At 38.7% G+C, this 15,100-nt stretch overlaps 1 protein-coding gene across 2 annotated transcripts; it reads right to left on the reverse strand.

The window, feature by feature from the left end:
- Window positions 1-583: 583 nt before the first annotated feature.
- Window positions 584-4,714, reverse strand: LOC135477362 (prenylated Rab acceptor protein 1-like). 2 transcript variants are annotated; one of them, XM_064757465.1, is made up of 5 exons: window positions 4,574-4,714; window positions 3,947-4,156; window positions 2,725-2,822; window positions 2,235-2,336; window positions 584-1,452 (listed from the first exon to the last, which is right to left on the reverse strand). In XM_064757465.1, exons 1-5 carry the CDS (start codon window positions 4,636-4,638, stop codon window positions 1,361-1,363), a joined length of 567 nt encoding a protein of 188 aa, XP_064613535.1. In that variant the 5' UTR covers window positions 4,639-4,714; the 3' UTR covers window positions 584-1,360. The 2 variants fall into 2 exon arrangements, with proteins under 2 accessions (XP_064613535.1, XP_064613536.1); XM_064757466.1 differs by having other exon boundaries at window positions 4,569-4,697.
- Between the last annotated feature and the right edge of the window lie 10,386 nt (window positions 4,715-15,100).

The following is a 15,100-nucleotide window of genomic DNA, read 5'->3' on the forward strand; positions in this document are numbered from 1 at the left end:
TAGCAACGTAATCCAACCACAGTCCCAAATGTCATTAGTCTCGACCAGTTACCGTACGTATCATGTGGATGGGGATGGAACAGCTAGTGTCCCCTGTGCTACAAGAGATTCTTACTGCCTTCGACAGGTAAGCATCAGCGTCACATGTTGTCTTGATGTCATCTCATGTTGTAAACAATGAAGATGGCAATATAGAGGATAACAAGCATTCTGGATATACTGTATTAGCAAGGTATCTTGTCCCGGTGAAGCCACATACAACTTTCGTTTCAATCAGTTTTGGAAAAACGTCCGGAAAACTCTTAGTCCAAAACTGGACAAACCGGTCACAATTTTTGTTGAAAAAGAGCCGAAAATGTATCTTGATCTTAACTGTTTGAGACAGACACAGTGAAAACCTTTAGTTCCATCAGGTGCCAGTGACCGGGGGACAAAGAAAACTTCTGTTCCACCAATGGTGTGATTGTGCTTGCAGTTTTGGCAACCAGAAGAACTGATCTGATGATGTCATCCTGACAGTCATTTGAGTAAAATATTGACAGCAACTTCATGGAAATTATAGTCTGCAATACACACAAACCCTTTTTTAAGCTTTATTGCTTAGAAATTCATAAACAACAATATACTCCATTAAAGCTATAACACATCCACATACTACTAGTATATGTATTATCAAAAACAACAATACAAATACAAGATGGTAACAGTAACAGAAAAAAAAATTTGTCAAGTCAGAATAATGCTAACAGATTTGACCAACACAGTCCAAAGTAAAAACATACAGCAATATTTTCCTCATTTAGACAATTAAGCAAAAAAAAAAAAATCATTTTCTCAAGTTTTCAAGAAGGTCCAATTAAAACAAGTTTTCATTTCTCTCTATCCTCCATTTCTTGCTCCAATGGCACACCTAAAGTTAAGTCAAACTCACTTTTTTTATTCCAATATAATACCGGTCCTTGTACGGTGAGAAAAAAACATGATTGAAGCCAAGGTTAAATAAATACCTCATAATCTGGTAGAAAGTTTTACACCATTAACTTCTACATCTCACAATGAACAATGAAACTGTAAGATACAGAAACGTTCAAATTCAATGTACATGCAGGATGATACACATAAGTTCACAGTTAACTGTACCACCTGCTCATGTCACTTGCATTAGGACAAAAGTGAATATGTACCAGACAAATAGCTCCCCATATACATCAGAAACAAAATAATATGTCATAATATCTTCTTTCCAAACAATACTGCCAGTCTGTCAAAAGGTTCTTTCATAGTAATTCATGTGCCGTAATTACTTATCAAGATCACAGATGTTTAGTGACCCAGAATTTAAAAAGTCATAAGAGAAAGGCTAAACTGTTTCCATTTCCAGGTCAAAACCCTCTTGTTCTTGACGACCGCTGTACAGAGATGCATGAAGCATTATCACAAAGAATGAAGCACCTGCAAAAGAACAAAACATAAAAGGCACTCTTTTTATGTAAACAATTCATGGATTATTTGACCACCCAGAAAAAGAAGTAGGGCAATTTGAAGTAAGGTATGTATAGATTTATTGACATGTTATTGCCTGGCTAATTAAATGAACATGTACACTGCAGATCAAACCAGAAGGAGATGGCTTCACAAGAATAACATGGTCAACCTGCTTCATGCTAAGATTTACCACATGTGTGCCCGATACTCCCACCAAGAAGATATCAATCTGGCAATATCTCAAAAAATTGTCCTTTCCTCTGAAGTTCTTCTTATGTAGCTTGGAAAATAACCTGGTCTATATAGCATCATTCAAATATCTCACATGATCATCATAGCTAATTCAACAGAACATTATTAAAACATTAATATCTGAAACCACCTGACCTCAGTCTTACATTTTATCGTACTACTTTCATCCTAAAACTGCCACGACCGATGCAGATTACCTGTATCTACAGAATTTGTTCCAGGGAATGTTGCCAAAACTATAAAAGCAACTAATCATCAAAGAGCACACCAGATGGGAAAATACATGTCAACTGTAGTATTTCTTAATTTTAATGATAACAAATCAAAGACAATTAAACCACTTGTGAATGCTGATAATAACTTCAATAGCCTATTAATGACTTCAACAGCCGATTTTACAAAACTGGGCAGATATGGTGTGATGGTTTTTAAATACACCTAGATCTGACAAATGACAAATAGTTATGAGTTAACAAACTTTTGTCAACATTGCTCACCTATAACCCAAAAAACTGCACTTCCTGCTCCAGCCAGCCAGAAGAGCGGGAAGGAGAGAATCCCCACTGCAGTGTACTGATGAGCCACATTCAGCTCTTTACCTGAGAGAAATACACACATTGATTTACATGCACTAACAGATAATATAAACCATCAAGGGAAATGTTCAGTAGGGTAAAAAAAGTGTAATTAGGAACATCTATATTTTAGTTTATATCACTAGAAAATACACAACAAGGGTAAATCATCGCATATATTACGCAAAATAAAAAAATGAAACATAGGCCATCTTCAAATTATCAAAATATGGGAAAAAATTGAACACTTAATCTTTTTAACCATCACAAGTGGATGAGCTGAATGGTTATTTCTTCCTAATGCCAGTACACTGACAAATGCCTAAATAATGAGCGCTGTAGGTATAAATGATTAGAGTGACACAAGAAATGAACTTCTGTCTGAGTGCAAATCCAGAAGATAGCACCTTACCCATAATAACAACTTTCTTAGCTGCATTTTTCACACTGATGATATAACATGCTCCAAGGCAGGCTGCAATGGCCACAAGGAGTAAAGGTGATGTTAAGCTGAAAGAGAAAGCAAAATGGTCAAGGTCTTGATGCCATTTTATGCCTGCAATACACAACAACATGCCTGGTTGACACCAGATGGTAGAATCTTTTGAATATTTACAGAAAGTCACAAAGAAAAAGATAAAAATTTAATTTGCTCATTTGTTCCCTTTAAATAAAAATTATTAACTAAGAAATCATGTCTTCCATGAAAACCAAGTGTGTGATTTATAACCCAGCAGAGATATGTTGAAATCTTCCCAGGAAGACTCCACAAATGGCACTATAAGTGCAGTCAAAATAATAATGTCATCAAGGTCGCTATGAACAGTGAGGGTGGTCTATGGCAAAATTGAGCATGCACCTCACAATTTTGAGTTGCACACCTTGCCAAGGTTCATTCCTCTCCTTTTATAAACTAGTGCATAGAAGAAAGGAAATGTCTTGTGTAGACTGATGTGTTAAATCCTTTTTAAAAATTTAAAATTCATTTTCAAAAATATGAAAATCATTTTAAAACATGTCTTGCTTCTGATAGCCTGATCTGCAATATTTGATCTTGGCATTAGGGTTTAATGACATGATTAGGGCCTCTTCCATCTTGGTTTAATGTTCTTTACATTTGAAGTACAGTATACTGGATCAAGGCCCTTTAACAGTGGCAATTCCAGTTCCTGCATTCTCTTGGAGAAGTGTGTATTTTACACTTCTGTATGTCACACTTTCAAAGTTCAAAAATGTACTATACTCCAAGCACTACAAAATAATTATGAAAGCTTTAAAAATCAGTTTCAATGCTTTGAAATTTTTTTAAACCTGTGATTAGCATTCATCCGTCCATTACCTCACCCTAAGTAAGCAAGCAAAATAGTGACTATCACCATGTTGTCTGCTGCTGGCTGTTCTGCTAGACTGACTGAGTGGTTTTCAATTCAGCTAGAACCAAAACTTCATGCCAGCCATTTGTGAGCTTAGTTATATATATATATATAGATCTGATATCAAAGCAAGTTATATTACATTTACACTAAATGTACACGATTTTCACAGATCACTAAGGCTGACTGGCTAACTAGTGAAAATTCAGGAAATAATAAGAAATGTCAGAATAACAAACAAATATTAGTGCATATACTTACATACAGAATGCTACAAGGACTATGAAGACAAACAGATAGTTGCTCTGGAAACGCTCAATATTGGAGACAATTCTTTTAGGAAGGGGAGCTACAGACTTTGGAATACTGAAGCTCGAGGTACTTATAAATTCTGACCATGGCTTGACACCTTCCCTTCTCTTCTGGAGCCATTCTCTAGCCGAAACACTGGACAAAGTTAAAGCCATGAGCCTACAAACAGAAGCAACTATTAGAAATATGCACAGTGCAGAAAACGAGCCTATTTGGGATACTCTGTATGCGAGTTTAACTGCTTCAGTTGTAATTTGACAACTTAAATTCTGAACACCACAAATGTTAACTAAGAATATTAAGTAACCAACAAGTAAAACCGACTAATCCGCACGATAGACATACCTTGTTCTGACAAGAGTTTCGAACAGACTTGTTTTGACCCGTTTCATATGAATCATTCACATTAATGCTCAATCTTTTCATCTGTCTAATACATTATTAAATAGCCGTCTTCATTCAGCTGTGTTTTTATTGTATGATGTATGTAGTTTGTGTCGTGATACCAATAAGACTGGCGCTATCATTTTAAAAAATTTCAGCACTCTAGCTCTCAATATTTCCTCCATACCTTACCCTTTTTTGATAGGTGTCTGTATTTCCGAGGCCCCGTCGATGTCCCCTTGCAAATTTTCGGCCATTTCACTCTGTGATCATCTCTAACTTCTTCCTACAATTTTTTTTTCGTATGTTGTTTTCTGTCACTTCCTTACACGTTGTCAGTCAACCCTACGTCATAAAACATACCAACCTTGCCTGCGAAATGCTCTCATCGGTGGAGAAATCGGCCGATAGGGGGCGCTTCGAAACAAGTGGAACCTTGAAATCAGCCAAAGTGAATTTTCATAGCAGAATGAACTACATGATCTTTGGTAACTGGTAATTTTTTTAATTTTTTTTCCCTTGACGGTATCATGACAATGGCATGGAACAAACTGCCGAGAGTTGTTATTAACAAACGTTCAAATAACACGTGCCCACAGCAAACTATTGAATGACATGTATAAGAAGCAATGTCTATAGAAGTGCACTACCTAAAAAGGTACGTATATACATATAAGTTACAACAGGCAATATATAGGGCCTATATCGGACAAAACCCTCCTAAATCCGCATTTATCTAAATTTCTTAAATGCAAGGCTTTGATATCATTCAGTGGCTCAGCATCATTTATTAGGCCTACTTGAAACTTAAATGTAGACCTAATATTAAACCAGTAGTTTTCACCAGTGATCAAAAAGTGGTCAGGCGTGCAACTCTGTCACACGTACTATACATGTATGTACATGTATATTTCAGGTATGCACGTTAAAATTTTTTGCTGATCTAATGCCATTTCACTTAGGCCTACTGATGATTCTCAAATCAACGTTTTTTTTTATTTTTTTTTATTTTCTGCATCCATGGGAAAGACTCAGTCAATTTGAAATCGGGAAATGTTTTATAAGTTGTTCAAAATTAGACATACCCTTTGTGTTGTGCTTTCTTTAATTCATAATGGACGTTGTATTTATTTTTATTTTATTTTTTTTGATTGGTGTTTTACGCCGTACTTATTAATATTTCACTTAGGCCCCTATACGACGGGGGCACGTGGTGTTCTAGTTAACGCACAAGTTACATCTACAACGATGTGGCTATAAACGGGTCTACGCATCAAAGTTTCTCAACGCATCGTTTGAGCTTTTTAAGCTTCATTTTATGAATTTGTTGCCAAGTTATCGCCGATGAAGATGAAGATAAAATGATTTGATTAAATGAAATGAGACCTTGTTAGGGCATCTCAATCTTAAAGCCCGTACAACAATTTGAAAACAATGACAACATGCATGGACGTTGTAAATAATTAAACCTTGTATACCGCCCCTGTATATACACCGTAAAGATAAACCAACCAGGTTCTTTATCGGGTCGATTATTATAAGGATTATATATATCAGCTGCATCGTTTATAAAGTCTGTACATGGCCTTACACGTACAGTATGTCACTTGGTTGTAATACTGTTAACATGGCATAATCATCACTTTATGTGGGGCACTGCAGCTTATTTCTACATTTACTGTATACAGAAACCACAATGGCTACATACCGTATTTGAAGTGGATGTCTATTATATGGTATATTTGATAGCATCTTCATGTTCTTGATGGTTTATCATGACGTGGATAACCAAGTTTTTTTTGGTTATAATAAACCGACCGCATGTATGTAGGCCTATATATACATCTGTAAAGTTGCGGCAATAACAGGCAGAACTGCTCGTTTAGCGCTTTATTATATAACGTAGACTAAGGGGAGAAAACTTTCACACATATCGTTACTAGCGAGTTGTGTTATATTAAATATGCAGGCTATGAGAAAATACTCATTTTCTCACTGGGCGTCATATATGAACGTTAATTATGTGACATACTGTGTTTAGGCTGAGGGAAGAGACTTTCACACCAACCGTCGCATATAGATGAATCTGATGTGTGCTATATACTGTGTAGGCCTATATAGGCTATAAAGAGCAGAAGCTTTCACATTGACTGCCACTGCATAGCGAGTTGCATTATATGTCTATACGCAGGCTGATGGAAGGGACTTTCCTATATACCGGTACCTTGTTTTAATATACCATGTTAATACAGAGTGTTTGTGTGGCATTGTTGAACCTTTTCGTTGCCTATGTACCCTTACCTTAATCAGGGGAAGTAATTTCTTTTGATCATGTTTAGTTTAACATAATAATTCCCCTTGTTTCCGCCGGAAGTATAATCTCAATGGCATGGTTATCAGTCCTTTGTGTTCACTAAATGTTACAGGTCGATGGATGAATCAATGATATTAACTGAAAATGCGCTGATGTTTGTTGCATAGTGGTGCAAAGAATATTTGGACCAAGTGGTAAGCCATGTTAACTTTATCTGAATTTGATGTAATGAAACTGAAAACTCTTCAGTTGAATTCTTACTCTCTGTTATTCACGAGTCTGTTGATTCCTTGGTTATTGTCTTAATTAAGCACCTTACTAGAACCCTTGACAATAGATTAACAGAATACCATAAACTCAAAAGTCCGATATAACCCAGAGTTGTTGGTTGTGGAGTTATTAGAGACTCCCCAGTAATAGCGACCAGGGTAGGTGCGACAGTTGATGGCAGCTGTTGGGATCTAGTCTTGTGGTGCTAAGTGATTGGCTAGTTTATGTAATAAACTATTTGTCCAGTCTTAGTAAGACAGTGTAATTAGATCAGACTTATATCAACAAAAGATATTCATACATTAGAATTGAATGGTGATGTCACTGAAGACAATTTAAACAATTCTAGTGACTCAAACGAAGTGTCATTTAAACCTCAGGACTTTTGTGGTGAATTGGGAAAAGGAACCCAGAAATTAACCAAGACTGATTCTGATACCTCGTCTGGTGAAGAACAGAGTTTTGTCAAAGAAACAGCTCTTGATGTTGCTGATTTTGTGGAGCAGCAGTTCACTGAATTTGAGACAGTTTTGCAACATCAGATTAGTGAAATTAAACTGGCTTTTGTGGAAATGTTCCAGAGACAATGGAAATGAACAGTTTTCAGCTTCACAAAACGAAATGTTAAGTTTAAAACAAGTAGTGAGCAAATTCTGATCATTTCATTGCTGCAGTCAATGCTATTCAGAATTTATCATCCACTAAGGTTAACAGTAATATCGGTGAGGCTGGACAGAGAAAGACAGAGACTCAAAATAAATAATGAATGATAAGTGGCATACATTCCTGCGTTTCAAATTCTCCTACTGTGAGCAGTCAGTATGTTCCTGGATGGAAACAGCGTTCTGATAACAGAAGCAATGGAGTATTTGTTGGTGATATAGTGGGGTTGCACATCTTCTTCTGATGTCAATACCCAATTCACACCAAATCCGGTGGGACATGGTGATAGTATCAATTCTAAGGTGTTAAGTAGACCCAAAATGTGTAGAATGAAACCGCAGAGTTATGACGGTAGTGAGGATTGGGTTGAATACCTCCACCGGTTTGAATTGATGGTTGAAATAAATGTCTGGGATGTTACCTTCAAGGCTTTACACTTGGCTGGTTTGAGAGGGCCTGCAAGAGCCTGTTCTAAGTTAATTAAAAGAGTGTGACAGGAGAAGTTTTGACTGTTTAGTCAAAGCTCTTAATTATAGATTTGGCAGTGTAAATAGAGCTGAACTGTTTTAGAGCTTGTTTGCTGAGCCGGTTATGGCGGGAGAAGAAACTATACCTAAATTGGCTCTGTCCATCAGGAAGTTAACTCGACAAGCCTATCCCCAAGAACCGACTGAATAAATTGATACTAGTGCTTTATCTGTTGATTGCTTTATGGATGCTATGGATGATGGTGACATGAGGCTTCGAATGAGGGAGGCTCAGTTGAAAACCATGGCTGAAGCTGAAGTTATGGCAGTACGTTTGGAGATCATTCGCTCTGCAGATCGCCAATGTGGTAGACATGTACGCGTGGTTGGAAATATATTGCTAGAAAATGCTGAGCCAGTTAAAGGCAGCAAACCAACTGAGGTTTCATTTTCTTAGGAGTTGGGTAGTTTCAAGCGAGTGTACTGAATGATCTTAAAAAGGATGTGTCACGAATTAGTACTCACAGTACATGTAATAGGAAACCAGAGGCTTATATGTCATGGTTGGACTCCTAATAACTAGGGTAATAGTTCTCGACATTATGACCAGCTTCCTGACCATCATTATGACCAGGGAAACTACAATGCACCGAATTCAGGGCCCAGAGTTTGGCACAGTCAGAAGGGCCAAAATTAATACTGATTAATAATGTCTTAGGCAGTGGTGAAGGACTTTTTTTTCGCTGGAATGGTTGAGGAAAAGCCACTATCCATGTTAGTTGATACTGGGGCGAATGTCAGCATTTTGAAAACTGATGTTTTCAAGCAGCTGACTTCCCAGAAGGATTTGGTGACCTGTGAATACTTGTCTAATGTCTGCAACAGGGGACATAACTCCATTTGATAGCTATGTCACAGTTAATCTTAGATTTGGAAAACATCAGTTTTCTCATGATGTTCTTCTGGCAAATATACAAAATGAGTGTAATCTAGGGGTAGATTTTCTGCTTAAGAATTCTTGTGACCTGAAACTGAGTTCAAGAGGTTTGGTGATTAAAAATGAGAAAACATGGTGTTTTCACCATATCGATGAAATTCAGCCCACCTGTTGTCAAATATCTGTGTCAGAAAATTCTGTTATTTCCTCAGGCAGTGAAGTAGTCATTGCAGCGAAACCTATTAGTGTTTAGCTTGGTGTGGTGGAGCCAGTTGAGAGATTGTTACCAATCACAATTTAATTGTGGGAAGAGCACTGGTTGACTGGTGTAATGAACCCAACTGACAGTCCGGTCACATTGTGCAAACATACAACTTAGGCGACATGTGAAAAAAAAGATGGAAGCATTTGGTTCTGTGTGGATTGCCGCTTATTGAATATTTTGTTGTATTAAAGATTCAAACCCACTTCCAAGAACTGATGATACTTTAGATTCCTTATCTGGGCCTAAGTGGTTCTCTGTAATGGATCTGAAGAGTGGATACTTGCAGGTTGGCATGTCTGAAACAGATAAAGAGAATACAGCATTTACTACAGGAGGTTGTGGCTTGTGGCAGTTTACAGTCATGAGTTTTGACCTTTGTAATGGCCCCGCTATTTTCTCACGTTTGAAGGAGAGAATTCTTTCAGACTTATCCTGGAAAATATGTGTGGTGTACCTGGATGATATAATTGTGCATGGTAAAACTTTTGATGCAGAGCTTGCCAATTTACAACAGGTGTTTGAAGTTGAGTCCAAAGAAATGTGACCTGTTTAAAAAGCAAGTATCTTTTTTTGGACATATAGTTAGTGAACATGGAATAACTACTTACCCACAAAAAGTTGAGTCTGTTCAGGGTTGGCCAGTTCTTAGTAATGTTAAACATGTTAGGAGTTTTCTTGGGCTGTGTTCCTATTACAGCAAGTTTATTAAAGGGTTTGCAAATAAAGCCCGGCCATTACACAGACTAACAAAACATGATTCTAAGTTTATGTGGACTGAAGAATGTAACAGTGCCTTTCTGGAATTAAAAAGGAGTTTGATTAGTGCCCACATCTTGGCCTACCCTTTAGCAGAAGGAGAGTTCATTTTGGACACTGATTCTGGTAATTTTGCTATTGTTGAAGTCCTTTCTCAGACTCAAGACAGAGTTGAGAAAGTCATAACATATTACAGCAAAGCTCTGAGTAAGACAGAGCATAGATACTGTGGGACTCGACGAGAGTTGTTAGCAGTTGTTTGGAGTGGCTCATTGAGGTGTCTTAAGAATCCTGAGGGCCAAGTTACTAAATGGACTGAAACACTTGGTACCTATGGTTACATAATTGAACATCAACCTGGAAGGTTACATTCTAACGCTGATGCATTGTCTAGGAGATCTTGTTATTATGAGGATTGTAACAACTGCGAGAAACTTGTACAGAACGATGTACTGTTTTCTTCGGCAGACGGGGTCGAAGCAGTACCTGACAAGACACTCTGTATGATGAATGTTAAGAAGTCTTGTGGTGAGAAACTTGTGCAGAACGATGTACTGTTTACTTCAGCTGGAACTGAAGTAGTACCTGTGGATGTTTTCTTATCCAATTCTAAGGAAAGTAGGAAGTATGAGAAACTTACACAGAAAGATGTGCTATCCTCTTCCACCACTGAGATGGAAGCAGCACATGTGATCTCTTGCTCAGCTGTGAATTGCAGGATTGTTAAGGAATCTGAGTCTGTTGACACGGTTATTACTCTTAGCAGAATGCAGGATTTACAGATGTCTGATCCGCAGATAGGGTATGTTCTGAAATATAAACCACAAGGTGTAAAGCCAGCATGGACTGACATAAGTGATTGTGATGTTGCATTAAAACACAACTGGAGTATGTGGGATGCTCTGTGCATTCGTAATGGTGTACTGTATAGAAAGTGTAAGTCTGCTACAGGTGATTTGATGGAATGGCATGTTATCCTTCCTAGGACTTTGAGAGAAACTGTTATGAGGAATTTACACATTTCTCCTACAACTGGTCACTTGGGAATTAAGAGAACTATTGAGAGAATTCGTGATATATTTTATTGGGTCGGGTTGCGACGTTATGTCAGACATTGGTGCAAGATTTGTGATATTTGTCCTTCTAAGAAAAGATCTCGACAGAAGTTCAAGGCACCCATGAAGACGTACAACGTGGGAAGGCCAATGGAGCGTATTGCTCTTGATATTATGGAACATCTACCTATGGCAGATAACAAGAACAGATTTATACTTGTTGTTGGGGATTACTTTACCATGTGGGTTGAGGCTATTCCTGTTCAGAATCAGGAAGCCACCACTGTAGCAGAGAAGTTGGTGGAGAGATTTATTTCTTTGTTTGGAGTTCCAAATGAAATTTATTCGGATCAGGGTTCTAATTTTCAGTCACATGTGTTTAGTGTGAAGCGTGTACCTTGATTGGTTGTAAGAAAACATGGACAGCACCAAACCACATGGTAGAAAGAATAAATTTTACACTGGAGAACATGCTTTCTGAATTTGTTTCTGCCAGTCAGAGAGACCTGGATGTGCATTTACTTTTGATGATGATGAAGATTTATCGTTCCTCAGTTCATGAATCTACCAGGGAGACTCCTTGTGCCATGATGCTTGGACGGGAGATCAAACTGCCCACTGACTTGATGTGTGAAATGCCTGAAAATACAAATGAGTCAAGTGAACTTTTAGTAACTGATTGTGCTTATCTGCTTTCCAAGCGTTGGAGAAAGTGCATGAACATGCCTGACGTTACATGCAAATGGCTACTAATCAAATGAAAAAGAATTATGATGTAAATGTTCCTAAACAAATTTACCAAGTGGGTGACAGCATTTGGCTAGTGAACAAAGCTAGAGATCGGGGGTTATGCCCAAAGCTGGAGCGTCCATGGAAAGGACCTCATATTGTGACCCATAGACTAAGTGACCTGACATACAGAGTACAAGAAACTAGAAGATCCAAGCGTATGGTTGTTCAACACAACAGACTGCCATACGTCTGGGGAAAATGCACCCACTTGGTTAAAGGGCTGTTTGGTGACACCAGGAAGTGCCAGTGGTCAGGATAATAACCCTATGGACATATCACTTGGTTCATGTGAATCAAGTGTGGAAACCTTGAGCAACAGTATGATCGCAGACTGTGACAAACATTACAGTACTTACTGTGGACGAAGACAAACTAGGGTGCCTTGCTGGTTAGGGGATTATTTTCTTGATTAAAATAATATGAGATGAATGCTTACCTTGTCCCTGTTGGTATTCATATTTTAGGTCTAAGTTTGGGTCTGCCGGCTGTGTGATATATTTGAGTCCCAGAGGTGAGACGCAGCAGAAAGACATGTGGTGGATATGGAATACGGAACGGCAATTTAATACTTTCAAAAAGGAGATGCGTAGTACAAAGCTGACACATGTGGTACGGGCCAAGGTGCCAGAGACGACAAGCATATGCAACTGAAGATGTACACTGGAGAAGAAGGATTGGCCGCTTCCATCGCTGCCTAAGATTCCAAGACTATCAAGGAAGTCCTCTGTGGGTGGAGATGAACCAGAAGACTAGCGGGTACCACCTACCGCCTTGTCCAGTACTCCAGTTCTGGAGGTGAAGGACGTCATACTGTTAGATGAATAGGAGCCTTTGTCCCCGGAGAAATCTGAGATGGCTATCACCCACGAAGAACCCCAATTCAAGTGATCTAGAGGTGGAACAGGGCATTCCTTGTCCGTAGGAGCCAACGAAGGAAAACGAAGTAACAGACACGACTTCAGTACTGACTCATGCACTCCAGGAAGATCAGCAGATGAGAGTGAAGTTTGATATCGGCGGTCGTCTTTTCAAGACTTCACTTCCAACACTCCGATCCTTGCTCATTATTTGCGGTACTGCAGTTGGGCACTGAGAAGTGCCCCTCCATTCAGGGTCTAGGGGTTCCCACTTATTTTATTGACAGAGACCCCACTCATTTCCAGGACATTCTGAACTGGTTAAGATCAGGGGGCCAACTTTCCAACGCCACATTGCCCGCTTCGGTGAAGGAAAGGAGAGAGTTGTTACAGTAGGGGAATTTCTTCAGAGTGCAAGGTCTAGTGCAAAAGTTAAAGGAGTTGACCCTGCTAGAGGAATAGGGATAAATATGTTATGTTGTTGCTGTTGTTTCAGTGTTGAGTTCTGAGCCCATAGTCCTATTCAGGACTGGGCTCAAATCAACAGCTGATGTTTGGTTAAATAACTATTAACCACATTCTTAACTGTATACAGATATGAACCTATAGTCCTTTTCAGGACTGGGTTTCACAGTTACAGTTGAGCTTCCAATTAGTGGGTGAATATAGCGTGAGTCTCATGATCTTACATGCTTTCTCAGTTTGTATTTGGTAAGGTCCGTCAACTTACTTCTCCGGCTTGGTCCGGTCTTCACTCAGTTTCCTTCCACTTTAGTGTGGATTGCTTTCATATAGTTGAAATATTCTTTAGTAGAGCTAAGAATAAGCATAAATAAATAAATTGTACAGGTAGCTGTTCTGTAAGCCTACAGTTTGTACACCAAAGTTCTGGTGCAGTAGCGTAGTAGTGAATGTAAATATGTTCAATTTTAGTATTTGGAATATATTTCGATTACCTGAAATACATGGACTGGAACTTTCTTATTTAACTACTAGTTGTTGTTGTTCTTACACGAAGGGTGAAGAGTGTGACTTTGTTTATTTGTTTATTTTATTCATTTGATTGGTGTTTTACCTCGTACTCAAGAATATTTCAGATATACGACGGCGGTCAGCATTATAGTGGGTGGAAACCGAGCTGAGCCTGGGGGAAACTCACGATTATCCGCAGGACCTTCCCACGTACGGCCGGGTCTGACTTTGTAATTTCACTTCAGGTTCGTGACTCACTAATCCTTCTTTATCTAATTCTGATTGATATGATAGAAGGGGTTATTGTTGGGCCCTAAGATACCTACCAGGCCAGTTTATTTCAGGAGATTTCTTCCATTTTCTGTCGCAAAAAAAACTTGGTTCGGATGATGATCACCATCAGGGTCAATCCTCACGCGCGCCCGTGTTTCCATAGTGAATGACGCAATGCAGGGGGTCACAGGTCATGGTTGAGTAGAATAAATAGTGAGCCCGCGAAATCGAATATGTCGGTTATTCAAAATTCTCTCTCGGAACATAGCAAAATTATCTTTAGTATTTCACGATCATCGATACACAGACTTATGCCGTGCACATGGCTAATTTTGTACGCAGAAATGGAACTTCCATTACGCCATCACCGAATCCGGTTATTCCTCTTACCTTTCACGACTAACATAAAGCTGTGATTACCAGGGTTTCTAGGTTGGAATCCTGTTTTTAATACCTGGAAAGGACCTTTTGAAGTAGTCCTGAGTGCATCGAGCCGGTGGAATAGTTCTTGAATCAAACAAAGATTAGGGACTTCCCCGCCTTTCAACTAGTGTGTTTTTCACCCCCACCGAATTGGGTGGTTAGTTATGGGCTGTACGAAGGGGACTTACTGGAGTAGCTATATTTTGGGCGGTTACGACTTACCTTTGGAAGCCTTTGAAGTTGACCAAGTTACCCTCTCTCGGTAAAATAGTCACTGGGCTCCTGCTATCAGTGAATGATAAGATGGAAAGACAGCCGAGACTTTAATGGAGATGCATTTGTATTTTAACATGGATGGGACATTCCACCAAATATGGTGATATATATTTCACCCTGAAATCAGTGTAATCCTTTTCTTTCCCGTTGATCAGTGCCCTCCCCTTCAGCTACAGCAACCTTGTTATTTCGACATGATGGATGATCTCTACTTTGGCCAGGGAGGTATAAGGACCCAATGAGACCAATTTGAATCTTGGACTAAATTTGCCGAATTTAAATCGTTTCATTTTATTGTATTTAGATGTAATGAAACTGAAAACTCTTCAGTTGAATTCCTACTCTCTGTGGTTTATGAGTGGGATTTCTTTGAGTACTGTCTTAATTAGATCCCTTGAC

This window comes from Liolophura sinensis, chromosome 1, assembly GCF_032854445.1.
Source record: "Liolophura sinensis isolate JHLJ2023 chromosome 1, CUHK_Ljap_v2, whole genome shotgun sequence".
Lineage (NCBI taxonomy): Eukaryota > Metazoa > Mollusca > Polyplacophora > Chitonida > Chitonidae > Liolophura > Liolophura sinensis.

Coding starts and splice junctions, on each gene's coding strand:
- LOC135477362 (XM_064757465.1), bottom strand. CDS start 4,638: ATGGCCGAAAATTTGCAAGGGGACATCGACGGGGCCTCGGAAATACAG. Junction 2,337..2,724: donor TAAGAAAGTTGTTATTATGG/GTAAGGTGCTAT, acceptor TATTTCTCTCAG/GTAAAGAGCTGAATGTGGCT. Junction 1,453..2,234: donor TGCAGTTTTTTGGGTTATAG/GTGAGCAATGTT, acceptor GTTCTTTTGCAG/GTGCTTCATTCTTTGTGATA.